Genomic DNA, 14,406 nt, shown 5'->3' on the forward strand with positions numbered 1-14,406 from the left:
ACCAGCCTGGCCAACATGGCAAAACCCCGTCTTTACTAAAAGTACAAAAATTGACCAGGCACGGTGGCTCACACCTGTAATGCCAGCACTTTGGGAGGCCAGGGCAGGTGGATCACCTGAGGTCGGGAGTTTGAGACCAGCCTGGCCAACATGAAGAAACCTCGTCTCTACTGAAAAAGCATACAAAAAATTAGCCAGGCGTGGTGGTAAGCGCCTGTAATCCCAACTACTTGGGAGGCTGAGGCAGGAGAACTGCTTGAACCTAGGAGGTGGAGGATGCAGTGAGCCAAGATTGCACCACTGCACTCCAGCCTTGACAATAAGAGCAAAACTCCATCTCAAAAAACAAAACAAAACAAAACAAAAAACAACAGCAACAAAAACAAAAACCCAAAAATTAGCCGGGTGTGGTGGTGGGTGCCTGTGATCCCTGCTACTAGGGAGGCTGAGGCAGGAGAATCACTTGAACACGGGAGGTGGAGGTTGCAGTGAGCCAAGATCATGCCATTCCACTCCAGCCTGGGTGACAGATCAAGACTCCATCTCAAAAAAAAAAAAAACAAAAGAAAGGAATCATGGTGGTGCATACTTGTACTCCCAGCTACTTGAGAGGCTGATGTGGGAGGATCACTTGAGCTTAGGAGATGGAGGCTGCAGTGAGCCAAAATTGCACCACTGCACTCCAGCCTGAGTGACAGAGCCAGGCCCTGTCTCAAAAAAAATTAAAAAAAAAAAAAAAAAGAAAAGAAGAAGACTCATCCCAAATCCCAAAGCTCCACATTTCTGAACCTCATGACCTTGTGGTCTTCATGAGTTCTCAAGGTACCAAGTACAACAACAAAAGATACTCCCAAATCCTTGGGGTTGTTTTTCTTTTTCTCAAGCCTCTTTGCAGATATTTTGTTTTGTTTTTTGAGACAGGGTCTTACTTTATCTCTCAGGCGGGAGTGCAGTGGCATGATCATGGCTCCCTGCAGCCTCGACCTCCCGGGCTCAAGACTTCCTCTTGCCTCAGCCTCCTGAGTAGCTGGGACTACAGGCGCACAACCCCATGCCTGGCTAATTATTATTATCATTATTTTGTAGAGGTGGGGGGTCTCACTATGTTGCCCAGGCTGGTTTCAAACTTATGGGCTCATTCAGCCTTCCAAAGTGCTGGGATTACAGGCATGACCCACTGTGCCTGGCCAGAATTTGTTTTTTACCTTTTTTTTTAACTGTTTTTTTTGTTTTTTTTTTTTGAGACCGAGTCTTGCTCTGTCGCCCAGACTGGAATGCAGTGGCGCAATCTCGGCTCACTGAAACCTCCACCTCTTAGCTTCAAGCGATTCTCCTGCCTCTGCCTCCCCAGTAGCTGGGACTACAGGCATGCACCACCAGGCTCAGCTAATTTTTGTATTTTTAGTAGAGATGGGGTTTCACCATGTTGGCCAGGATGGTCTCAAACTCCTGACCTCGAGTGATCCACCCACTTCGGTCTCCCAAAGTGCTGGGATTACAAGCATGAGCCATCGCACCTGGCCAGCTTTTATGTTTTTAATTTAAAAAATTTTTTAGAGACAGAGTCTCAGTCTGTCACCCTGGCTACAATGCAGTGGCACGATCATAGCTCACTGCAGCCTCCAACTCCTAGGGGCACAAGTGATCCTCCTGCTTTAGCCTCCTGAGTAGCTGGGACCACAGGGGTGTACCACCATGCCCAGCTAAAATTTTTATTAAGAGATGGGGTCAGCTAGGCATGGTGGCTCACGCCTGTAATCCCAGCACTTTGGGAAGCCAAGGTAGGTGGATCACATGAGATCAAGAGTTCAAGACCAGCTTGGCCCACATGGTGAAACCCCATCTCTACTAAAAATACAAAAATTAGCCGGGCATGGTGGCAGGTGCCTGTAATCCCAGCTACTTGGGAGGCTGAGGCAGGGGAATTGCTTGAACCCGGGAGGCGGAGGTTGCAGTGAACCAAGATCACACCACTGCACTCCTGCCTGGGAGACAGGGCGAGACTCCATCTCAAAAACAAAAAAAAGAAAAAAAGAAAAAAATTCCAAACTTGTAACCCTTAACCCGTGGAAGTGCCTGACAGGCATCCTTGGTTCTGCACAGGTTTCCTCCAAAGGGGACAGATTGCTGGAGAAGCTTCCAGATGCTGTGAGGTTCCTGGTGGTCTCTGAAGATGAGTCCCTCCTCGCCGCAGGTAGCATTTAGCTCTCATTTGGAGTAGTGAGGAAGCTAATCAGGATCAGGTTGGAGAAGGGGGTGGGGCTTGGGAACAGAGAGAAGTCCTAGGGCCAGAGGTTAGCAACTTTTTCTGCCAAATGGCCTCATAGTAAACATTTTTTGCAGTCCAGACGAGACATCCTCAGTTGCAAAGACTCAACTCTGCAGTTGTGGTACAAAAACTAGTATAGACACTATTTTTCTATTATTTTTCTTTTTCTTTTCTTTTTTCTTTCTTTTTTTTTTTTTTGAAATAGGGTCTTGCTGTGTCACCCAGGTGGGAGTGGAGTGGCTCAATCATAATTCATTGCAGCCTTGAATTTCTGGGCTCAAACGATCCTCCCACGTCAGCTTCCTGAATAGCTGGGATTACAGGCACACACCACCACACCCAGCTAATTTTTGTATTTTTAGTAGAGGCGGAGTTTCACCATGTTGGCCAGGCTGGTCTCGAATCCTGACCTCAGGTGATTCGCCCACCTTAGCCTCCCAAAGTGCTGGGATTACACAGGCGTGAGCCATTGTGCCCAGCCCTTTCCTTCCTTTTGATGCAGGATTTTTCTTGGCCTCTTTGCCAAGCTGGAAGCAGGGGGCACCCCATTTACTCAGCCTGTGGGGCCACATCTGGCTTTTGGCCCAGCCCGCGGCTCCCATGGCCACTGCCACGACTGAGCACTCAGCCCCTAGCAGGAGGGAGCATGTGAGCAAGTGAATGTAGGGTCCAGGTGGCTGCTTCAAGCACTGACACAAGGCCAGGCTCTGTGCAGGGCCCATGGCCAGACCAGGCCATGTGTCACCCCAAAGGAAACACAAGGGGTCCACAACCCTGAAGCCCCAGAGGGGGTGTTACAGTGTGCTAATTAGCTTTGTTTGTTTGTTTGTTTGTTTGAGACTGAGTCTCGCTCTATTGCCTAGGCTGGAGTGAGGTGGTATGATCTCAGCTCACTGCAACCTCCACCTCCCAGGTTCAAGCGATTCTCCTGCCTCAGTCTCCCAAGTATCTGGGATTACAGGTACCTGCTACCACATCCCACTAATTTTTGTATTTTTAGTAGAAATGGGGTTTCATCATGTTGGCCAGGTTGGTCTTGAACTCCTGATTTCAGGTTATCTGCCTGCCTTGAACCCCCAAAGTGCTGGAATTACAAATATGAGCCACCACACCTGGCATAATTTGCTCTTTTAGTTCCACCATCTGCAACCCAATGGATGGTGGCATGTTAGCAGCTCAGTCAGCCCCTTTCTCCATTCTGGCCTGCAGCTCTGGGACTGGCTTGGCCCCACCACTGCTTCTATTGCATGGAGCAGCTGCCCTCTGCCATCAAGGACAGAGGGCCACAGTGTTACAGCCTTCCTGGGTACTTGCATCCAGTGAGTCCTAAGCTCTTGTCCCGTGTCCAAGAAGAATGAGGTCATGCTGACAATTGAAAAGTGATAAGGACAGAGAATTTTATTGAGCAACAAAACAGCTCTCAGGGGAGAGGGGATGTGAAGGTCAGGTCATCTCTCTTAGTGTGGCTGAGTCTGGGGGTTTTTATAGGCACAGGATGGGGGAGGGGCAGGCGGTCGGTAGTACTGGAAAAGGTAACATTCAATTGGTTAAAAAGCATTATTCAGGCCAGGTGCGGTGGCTCACACCTGTAATTCCAGCACTTTGGGAGGCCAAGGTGGGCCATCGCCTGAGATCAGAAGTTCAGACCAGTCTGGCCAACATGGTGAAACCTTGTCTCTACTAAAAATACAAAAATTATTCGGGCATGGTGGCAGGTGCCTGTAATCCCGGCTACTTGGGAGGATGAGGCGGGAGAATTGCTTAAACCCAGGAGGTGAAGATTGCAGTGAGCCAAGATCATGCCACTGCCACAAAAGTCTTATTCAGAAAGAATCAATCAGGAAAGGGTGGGCAAACAGGAACAGGAGTTTTCACTCTGGGTTGTGGATTTCATTTGGAACGAGCAGCCCAGGCTGTTTTTGGTTCAAAGGTACAGTTTCACCAGGGACCCATTCCTATCTGCCTAGGCATTTGCCTGCCTCCTGCCGCTATCCCTTCCTTTCTCCCTTCTTACTTTCTTTCCTCTTCTTCCTTCCTTCTTCCCCGTCTCATTTCTCTCCTTCCTCCCTTCCTCTTTACTTTTTTTCTTCCTCTCTACCTCCTTGACTCTCCTCTCTCCTTCCTCCCTTCCTTCCATCATAGTTATCAAAGGCCTGCTGTGTGCCCAGCTTTGTGCTAGTTTCTGAGATACCATGATGAGCCAAACAGGCAGTCCCTGCCCTCCAGGAACTTACAGTTTCATTATAATAACCTTACAAGTTTCCTTAAGATGAGTGATTACTGGCTGGGTACAGTGGCTCACGCCTGTAATCCCAGCACTTTGGGAGTCCGAGGTGGGCAGATCACTTGAGGTCAGGAGTTTGAGACCAGCTTGGCCAACATGGTGAAACCCGGTATCTACTAAAAAATACAAAATTTAGCCAGGCATGGTGGTCAGCACCTATAATCCCAGCTACTCAGGAAGCTGAGGCAGGAGAATCCCTTGAACCCAGAAGGCAGAGGTTGCAGTGAGCCAAGATCATGCCACTGCACTCCAGCCTCAGTGACAGAGCAAGACTCCATCTCAAAAAAAAAAAAAAAAAAAAAGATGAGTGATTACAGAAGTCAGGCCCACCCCCAACCAGCTGTGGGCTATGTGCAGATGGGGACAGGACTGAATCCACCTTCCCCGTCCTGGATCCCTTCTCCTGGCACCTAGCAGGGGCTCCAAAACATCTTTTTTTTTTTTTTTTTTTTTTTTTTTTTTTGAGACAGAGTCTAGCTCTGTTGCCCAGGCTGGAGTGCAGTGGCTCAATCTCAGCTCACTGCAGCCTCTGCCTCCTGGGCTCAAGCAATTCTCCTGCCTCGGCCTCCTGAGTAGCTGGGATTACAGGCATATGCCATCACACCTGGCTAATTTCTGTATTTTTAGTAGAGAATAAAATACATGAAACATTGGGGTTCACCATGTTGGCCAGGCTGATCTCAAACTCCTGACCTCGAGTGATCTGCCCGCCTTGGTGTCCCAAAGTGCTGGGATTACAGGCATGAACCACCACACCCGGCCTCCGAAACACCTCTGTTGATGGAAAGAATGACCCTCAGCCCCCTTCGGGCATGAGAGGTGTAACCCTAATTCCTGCCGTTTTAGGCTTCAGAAGATCGGTGCGGATATTCTTGGCGGACTCAAGGGGCTTTCGCCGATTCATGGCCACGGATCTGGAACATGAAGACATGGTGGAGACGGCTGTTTTTGGTACTGAGAACAACCTGATCATCACGGGGTCCCTTGATGCGCTCATTCAGGTGAGGGGAGATCTGGGACCCTTCATCCTCACCTCTGCCTCGGGAACAGACATTGTGATTCTTTGGGGATTTCTGGCTGCAAAATACAGACACCCACAAAAATGAGTGCAGGCAAAATAGGTGAGTTCATTGGGAGGATATGGGGGTGTATCCTCCCCCCCAGTGGCAGACCTGGGTGAGAATTACTGAAGTGTTCAACAAAGGAGGTAGCATTCCCAAACTGATCCTCAAACCTTGGGGGCAGATTTGTGCCTTCAGAGTGGAGCAGGGTTGTGGGGGAGGAAAATTCTCAATTTAAATTCAAAGTTGTCCAAGCTGGCGAGAAAAGTAGATGATAAAATAGCAGATCTTCAGTGTTTTAATCTCAGGCCCCTTGAAGTTCTCTTTTCCCCTCCTTCTTATGAGCTATTTTTTCCAGTTTTAAAGAAATTGACAAATAGACTGTGCACAGTGGCTCACGCCTGTAATCCCAGCACTTTGGAAGGCCAAGGCAGGTGGATCACTTGGGCCCAGGAGTTCGAGACCAGCCTGGGCAACATAGCGAGACCCAGTCTCTACAAAAAAAAAACACAAAAATTAGCCGGGCATGGTGGCGCGTGCCTGTAGTCCTAGCTACTCAGGAGGCTGAAGTGGGAGGATCACATGAGCCTGGGAGGTAGAGGCTGCAGTGAGCTGTGATTACGCCACTGCACTTCAGCCTGGGTGACAAAACAAGAACCTGTCTCCAAAAAATAAGAATAATTTTCTTTATATTTTTTGAGACCAATTCTCGCTCAGTCGCCCAGGCTGGAGGGCAGTGTGGTGCGATCTCAGCTCACTGCAACCTCCACCTCCCGGGTTCAAGCAATTCTCCTGCCTCAGCCTTGCGAGTAGCTGGGATTTCAGGCACCCACCACCATGGCTGGTTAATTTTTGTATTTTTAGTAGAGATGGGGTTTCACCATGTTGGCTAGGCTGGTCTCAAACTCCTGACCTCAGGTGATCAGCTGCCTTGGCCTCCCAAAGTGCTGGGATTACAGGCGTGAACCACCGTGCTTGGCTAGAATAAAATAATTTTAAAAAAAAACATTAAAAGTTTTGAGCTTCCAGATCCTCTAAAAAAAAACATTAAAAGTTTTGAGCTTCCAGATCCTCTAAAAAAGGTTTACAGGGCACCCTCTAAAAAAGGTTTACAAGGCACCCTCCAGGGGTTCCCTGGAACACACTTTGGGAACTGCTCTGGAAGCTAATGGGTTTAAGCCTGAGGAAGTTAAAGGAATGGGAAGATGTGAAGGCCCTTGAACTTACAGCCTGAAAATTCACCTTAGGTATATGAATGGGCTGAAGTGTATTTCTTATTTTCTTATTTATTTATTTATTTATTTATTTTTATTTTTATTTTGACGGAGTCTCACTCTGTCGCCAGGCTGAAGTGCAGTGGTGCAATCTCAGCTCACTGCAATCTCTGCCTCCCAGGTTCAAGCGAGTCTCCTGTCTCAGCCTCCCGAGTAGTTGGGATTACAGGTGTGCACCACCACCCTTGGCTGATTTTTGTATTTTTAGTAGAGATGGGCTTTCACCATGTTGGCACGGATGGTCTCAATCTCCTGACCTCATGATCCGCCCACCTTGGCCTCCCAAAGTGCTGGGATTACAGGCGTGAGCCACTGCACCTGGCCTATTTATTTATTTTTATTTTTATTTATTTTTTTGAGACGGAGTTTCGCTCTTGTTGCCCAGGCTTGAGCGCAATGGCACGATCTTGGCTCATTGCAACCTCCACCTCCCGGGTTCAAGCGATTCTCCTGCCTCAGCCTCCTGAGTAGCTGGGATTACAGGCATGCGCCACCACGCCTGGCTAATTTTTTGTATTTTTAGTAGAGATGGAGTTTCTCCATGTTGGTCAGGCTGGTCTCAAAAACTCCCGACCTCAGGTGATCCACCCGCCTCAGCCTCCCAAAGTGTTGGGATTACAGGCATGAGCCACCACACCTGGCCCAATGGGCTAAAACGTGTTTCTGAACTACAGTTGTCCACAGAAGATGTCAGATCTGCCCTCCTGTTCTGCTTCCTCAGGTGTGGAGTCTGTCAGAACACGGGACCCTGCTGGACATCCTGGAAGGCGTCGGGGCCCCCGTGAGCCTGCTGGCATGCAGCGGGGCTTTGGTGGCATCTGCTTCCCCACAGTCCTCATCTTTCAAGGTCTGGGATCTCAGCAACGCTCATAGGTCCCGGGCGCCTGCACCATTTCTGGACCGCACCGGCCTCACCGCAGTGTCCCACAATGGAAGCTATGTCTACTTCCCCAAAATTGGGGACAAAAACAAAGTCACTATTTGGAACTTGGCAGAAGGTTGGTAAGGCATAAGTATGGTCATTTTTGTGGGTAAGGCTTGGAGCCGTCTGTCTTAGTTTAGGCTGCTGTAACAAATCATCCCCACAGGCTGGGCCCCGTGGCTCACGCCTGTAATCCCAGGACTTTGGGAGGCCTAGGCGGGTGGATCACCTGAGGTCAGGAGTTCGAGACCAGCCTGGCCAACATGGCAAAACCCTGTCTCTACTAAAAATACAAAAGTTAGCTGGGCATGGTGGCATGTGCCTGTCCTCCCAGCTACTTGCGAGGCTGAGGCAGGAGAACTGTTTGAACCTGGGAGACGAAGACTGCAGTGAGCCGGGATCCTGCCTCTGCACTCCGGCCTGGGCGACGCAGTGAGACTCTGTCCCAGAAAAATAAAATAAAATAGATTATCCCCATAGACTGGGCGGCATAAGCAAGAAACATTATTCCTCAACATTCTGGAGGCTGGGAAGTTCCAGATCAAAGTGCGAGCAGATCTCATGTCTGGTGAGGACCCGTTTCCTGGTTCACAGATGGCCATCTTCTTGATGTGTCCCCAGAGAGAGAGAGAAATCTCTTGTGTCTCTTCTTATAAGGGCACTAACCCTATTCACGAACGCCCCACATTCATGATCTAATCACTTCCCCGTCACTCTGCTACAGTTTGGAGCTTTGGCCCTACAAACCTGATGTTGGCATTTAATATCCGGCTGGCCATGGTGGCTTAAACCTATAATCACAGCACTCTAGGGGGGCCGAGGCAGTAGGATTGTTTGAGCTCGGGGTTCAAGAACACCTGGGCAAGATGAGAGGATGCCATTTCTACTAAAAATTTAAAAAATAGCTGGATGTGGCCAGTCATGGTGGTTCACGCCTCTAATACCAGCACTTTGGGAGGCCAAGGCAGGCAGATCACTTGAGGTCGGGAGTTTGAGACCAGCCTGACCAACATGGAAAAACCCCGCCTCCACTAAAACAATACAAAATTAGCTGGGCGTGGTGGTGCATGCCTGTAATCCCAGCTACTCAGGAGGCAGAAACAGGAAGATTGCTTGAGGCCGGGAGTTGGAGACCAGCCTGGGCAACATGGACCCTGTTTTCAATAAAAATAAAAATAATGGCCGGCCGTGGTGGCTCATGCCTGTAGTCCCAGCACTTTGGGAGGCTGAGGTGGGTGGATTACGAGGTCAGGAGTTCAAGACTAGCCTGGCCAACATGGTGAAACCCCATCTCTACTAAAAACACAAAAATTAGCGGGGTACCTGTAATTACAGGCGGGCACCTGTAATCCCAGCTGTTCAGGAGGCTGAGGCAGGAGAATCGCTTGAGCCCAGCAGGCAGAGGTTGCAGTGAGCACCATTGCACTCCAGCCTGGGCGACAGAGCAAGACTCTGTCTCAAAAATAAATAAATAAATAAAAATAAAAATAAAAATAATTAGTTGGGCATGGTGGTATTCACCTGTAGTCTCAGCTACTTGAAAGACGGAGGCAGGAGGATCGCTTGAGCCCAGGAATTTGAGGCTGCAGTGAACTGTGATTGCACCACTGCACTCCAGCCTAGGTGACACAGCAAGACCCTATCTCAATTAAAAAAAAAAAAAAAAAAGGAAGGTGGCACTTCCCTCTCTCTCTCTTCCTCTGGCCGTATGACCTCTGCACACCCCAACCCCCTTCACCTTTCGTATTAAGAAGCAGCAGCCTGGGGCCTTCACCAGAAGCAGAGGCTGGCACCATGCTTCCTGTACAGCCTGAAGAACAATGAGTCACATAAACCTCTTATTCATAATTATGCATTACTGTATTAGTCTGTTCTCACACTGCTAATAAAGACATATGTGAGGCCGGGCATGGTGGCTCATGCCTGTAATTCTAGCACTTTGGGAGGCCTACGCAGGTGGATCATTTGAGGTCAGGAGTTCGAGACCAGCCTGCCAACATGGTGAAACCCTGTCTCTACTAAAATTCCAAAACTTAGCCGGAAATTGCTTGAACCCAGGAGGTGGCGGTGGCAGTGAGCCAAGATCTTGCCACTGCACTCCAGCCTGGGCAAGAGTCAGACTCTGTCTCAAAAAAAAAAAAAAAAGACATACCTGAGACTAGGTAATTTGTAAAGGAAAGAGGTTTAATGGACTCACAGTTCCACATGGCTGGGAAGGTCTCACAATCATGGCAGAAGGCAAATGAGGAGCAAAGTCACATCTTACATGGCAGCAGGCAAGAGAGTGTGTGCAGGGGAACTGCCCTTTACACAACCATCAGATCTCATGAGACTTATTTGCTACCACAAGAACAGTATGGGGGAGACTGCCTCCATGATTCAATTATCTCCACCTGGCCTCGGCCTTGACCTGTGGGAATTATTACAATTCAAAATGAGATTTGGGTGGGGACACAGCCAAACCATGTCAGTTACCCAGCCTCAGGTAGTCCTTCATAGCAACACCAACAGACTTAGACAGGCCCCAGCTCCTAATACCATCCTATGGGGAGTGAGGATTTTGAAATAGGAATTTGGTGGTGGGGGGGAACACAAATCTTCAGTCCATAAGATTCCTATAACTTCAATCAGGTAGAAAGTAGCTAGTCAAAAACAGGCTTTCATTAGCAACACCAATGAACTAAGACAGGCCCCAGCTCCTAATACCATCCCATGGAGGGTGATGATTTTAACATAGGAATTTGTGGGGGGACACAAATCTTCAGTCCATAACACGCCTATAACTTCAATCAGGTGGAAAGCAGCTAGTCATGGCCGGGCGTGGTGGCTCACACCTGTAATCCCAGCACTTTGGGAGGCTGAGGTGGGCGGATCATTTGAGGTCATGAGTTGGAGACCAGACTGGCCAACATGGCGAAACCCCATTTCTACTAAAAAAAAAAAAAAAAAAATTATCTGGGCGTGGTGGTGCATGCCTGTAATCCCAGCTACTGGGGAGGCTGAGGCAGGATAATTGCTTGAACCTGGGAGGTGGAGGCTGCAGTGAGCCAAGACCATACCACTGCACTCCAGCCTTGGCAACAGAGTGAGACTCCACCCCCTGGGAAAAAAAAAAAGAAAGTAGCTGGTCAAAAACAGGATTTCATTTTATACATTTTCTGCATGAGGTAGTTGGCAGTCTTGTTGTTTTCGTTTGGCCTGTTTTAATTCAGGTTACCTAGAAGCTGAGTCTGTGATGAGGATATTTGCACAAGTGATGTATTGAGGGGTGTTTCCAGGAGAACCCCAGAGGGGGATGAGAAAACAGGGCTGGCGGGGGAAAGGGTTGGGCAAGAATGCAGGCTCAGCTAAAGTCCCCCTCAGCCTCATTCCATGGGGAGCCCTGGAAGAGGCACAGCACCAGTCTTAGTCAATTCTGGCCGCTATAACAGAATGCCATGGATTGGGTGGCTTAGAAAGAACAGCAAATGGGGCCAGGCGTGGTGGCTCATGCCTGTAATCCCAGCACTTTGGGAGGCTGCGGAGAGAGGATCACTTGAGGCCAGAAGTTCGAGACCAGCAGTTCGAGACCAGCCTGGGCAACATAGTGAGACCCCACCTCTACAAAAAAATTTAAAAGGTATCAGGCTTGGTGGTACACGCCTGTAGTCCTAGTTACTCCAGAGTCTGAGGCAGGAGGATTGCTTGAGCTGGGGAGTTCAAGGCTGCAGTGAGCTATGATAATGCCACTGCACTCCAGCTTGGGCAACAGAGACCCTGTCTCTCTGGTTTTTCTTTTTTTTTTAGTTTAAACAAAGAACAGAAATTTATTTATCATATTTCTGGAGGAAGCTGGGGAGTCCAAGATCAAGGTGCCAGCAACTTTGGTGTCTTGGGTTAAAATAATTTTTTTTTCAATTCGGTATCTGGTGAGTGTCCTCTTTCTGGGTCATGGATCCAGATTTTCTTTGTCCTCACATGGTAGAAAGGGACAAAGAAGCTCCCTGGGCGTCTTTTTTTGTTGTTCTGTCTTATTTAAGACACAGGGCTCACTCCACTGCCTAGGCTGGAGTGAAGAGGTACAATGACGGCTCAGTGCAGCCTCGAACTCCTGGGCTCAAGCGATCTTCCTGCCTCAGCCTCCTGAGTAGCTGGAACCACAGGTGCACCACCATGCCTGTCTCCTGGAGACTTTTAAATTTTTTAAAAATATTTATTTATTTATTTATTTTTATTTTATTTTATTTTTGTTGTATTGTTTTGTTTGAGATGGAGTCTCACTCTGTCACCCAGGCTGGTGTGCAGTGGTGTGATCTCAGTTCACTGCAACCTCCGCCTCCCGGGTTCAAGCAATTCTGCCTCAGCCTCCTGAGTAGCTGAGATTACAGGTGTGCAACACAATGCCTGTGCTAATTTTTGTATTTTTAGTAGAGACGGGGTTTCCCCATGTTGGCCAGGCTGGTCTCGAACTCCTGACCTCAAGTGATCCGCCCGTCTCGGCCTCCCAAAGTGCTAGGATTACAGGCATGAGCCACTGCGCCCAGACAAATTTTGTGTGTTTTGTAGAGACAGGGTCTCTCTGTGTTGCCCAGGGTGGTCTTGACCTCCTAGGCTCAAGCAATCTGCCTGCCTCAGCCTCCCAAAGTGCTGGGATTAGAGGCGCGCATCATCACACCTGGTTAATTTTTTAATGTTTTTGCAGAGACAGGGGTCTCACTCTTTTGCTCAGACTGGCCTTGAACTCCTGGTCTCAAGCCATCCTCTCACTTCAGCCTCCTGAATAGATGGGATTACAGGCATGAGCCACTGCACCAGGCATCTCTCCATTTCCTTGGGCCCTGGTTCACCTTGCAACTAGCAAACAAGCACCTGGAGAATTGTAACCTCACTTGACTTGCTCCCTGCCAACCCCCAGAGCTTTGCCTAGTGGGCTGTTACTCTAAAAATGTTTGCCAAATTAATGACTGAATGAAGTTGAGAATCAGCTTGAAAATCAGGATTCCTTTCTCCTATTATTTCATCATTAACAAGGAGCTTCTTTTTTCTTTTTCTTTTTCTTTTTTTCTTTTTTTTTTTTTTTTTTTTTTTGAGAGGGAGTCTCCATCTGTTGCCGAGGCTGGAGTGCAGTGGTGTGATCTTGACTCACTGCAACCTCCACCTCCTGGGTTCAAGCAATCTCCTGCCTCAGCCTCCCTTCCAAGTAGCTGGGATTACAGGTGCCTGCCACCACGCCTGGTTAATTTTTGTATTTTTGGTAGAGACAGGGTTTTGCCATGTTGGCCAGGCTGGTCTCAAACTCCTGACCTCAGGTGATCCATCCACCTCAGCCTCCCAAAGTGCTTGGATTACAGGTGTCAGTCACTGCGCCCTGCCATTAACAAGGAGTTTCTATACCTCTATCCTCCCAGCAGGACTGTGCCAAGTACCGTTGGTGAGAAACTCAGAAATCCCTCACTGTCCAATTCTCGCAGACCCAAGGGTGCCCCCACCTTCGTTTTACTCCTGGGAATTGCCCACTGAAATGGCCCCAGTCAATGACTGCCTGATGTGGGAATACAAAAGTCTGGCCCCCTTGCTTCAAGATGGGACAATTCATGGTGGCTTATGCCTGTAATCCCAGTACTTTGGGAGGCAAATGTGGGAGAATCGTTTGAGCCCTGGAGTTCAAGAACAGCCTGGGCAACATGGTGAAATCCAGTCTCTACAAAAATTAGCTGGGTGTGGTGGCCCGAGCCTGTAGTCCCAGTTACTTGGGGGGCTGAGATGGGAAAATCACTTGAGCCCAGGAGATTGAGGCTGCAGTGAGCCATGATCGCACCACTGCACTCCAGCCCAGCAACAGAATGAGACTCCGTCTCTTAATAAATAAATACATAAATAGGCTGGGCGCGATGGCTCATGCCTGTAATCCCAGCACTTTGGGAGGCCGAGGCAGGCGGATCACTTGAGGTCAGGAGTTCAACACCAGCCTGGCCGATATAGCGAAACCCCGTCTCTACTAAAAATACAAAAAAATAAGCTGGGCGTGGTGGCGTGCACCTCTAGTCCCAGCTACCCGGGAGGCTGAGGTGGGAGAACTGCTGGAATCTGGGAGGCAGAGGTTACAGTGAGCCGAGATTGTGCCACTGCACTCCAGCCTGGACAACAAAGCCAGACTCCATCTAAAAAAAATAAAAAATAAAAAAATTAATAGGGCACAGTGGCGGGCGCCTGTAGTCCCAGCTACTCAGGAGGCTGAGGCAGGAGAATCGCTTGAGTCCAGGAGTTGGAGGCTGAAGTGAGCTTCAATCTCGCCACTGCACTCCAGCCTGGCAGACAAAGCAATACTGTCTCCAAAAAAAAAAAAAAAAAGAAAAAGAAAAAAATATGAACACCAGGCTGGGTGTGGTGGCTCATGCCAGTAATCCCAGCACTTTGGGAGGCCAAGGTGGGTGGATCACCTGAGGTTGGCAGTTCAAGACCAGCTTGGCCAACATGGAGAAACCACATCTCTACTAAAAATACAAAATTAGTTGGGCGTGGTGGCACACACCTGTAATCCCAGCTACTTGGGTTGCTGAGGCAGGAGGATTGCTTGAATCCGGGAGGCAGAGGTTATGGTGACCCGAGATCGTGCT

The 14,406-nt window shown here is 48.9% G+C and overlaps 1 protein-coding gene across 9 annotated transcripts in view; it reads left to right on the forward strand.

The window, feature by feature from the left end:
* Positions 1 to 14,406, forward strand: part of NWD1 (NACHT and WD repeat domain containing 1) — a 95,476-nt gene that overhangs the window by 70,606 nt on the left and 10,464 nt on the right. For all 9 annotated transcript variants that reach the window (XM_055239132.2, XM_055239135.2, XM_055239138.2 and 6 more), the window contains 3 exons: positions 2,104 to 2,194; positions 5,400 to 5,554; positions 7,610 to 7,886. In XM_055239132.2, coding sequence (XP_055095107.1) covers positions 2,104 to 2,194; positions 5,400 to 5,554; positions 7,610 to 7,886 — 523 coding nt within the window. The remainder of the gene's footprint in view (positions 1 to 2,103; positions 2,195 to 5,399; positions 5,555 to 7,609; positions 7,887 to 14,406) is intronic.

The sequence above is a fragment of the Symphalangus syndactylus genome, chromosome 13 (genome assembly GCF_028878055.3).
Source record: "Symphalangus syndactylus isolate Jambi chromosome 13, NHGRI_mSymSyn1-v2.1_pri, whole genome shotgun sequence".
Lineage (NCBI taxonomy): Eukaryota > Metazoa > Chordata > Mammalia > Primates > Hylobatidae > Symphalangus > Symphalangus syndactylus.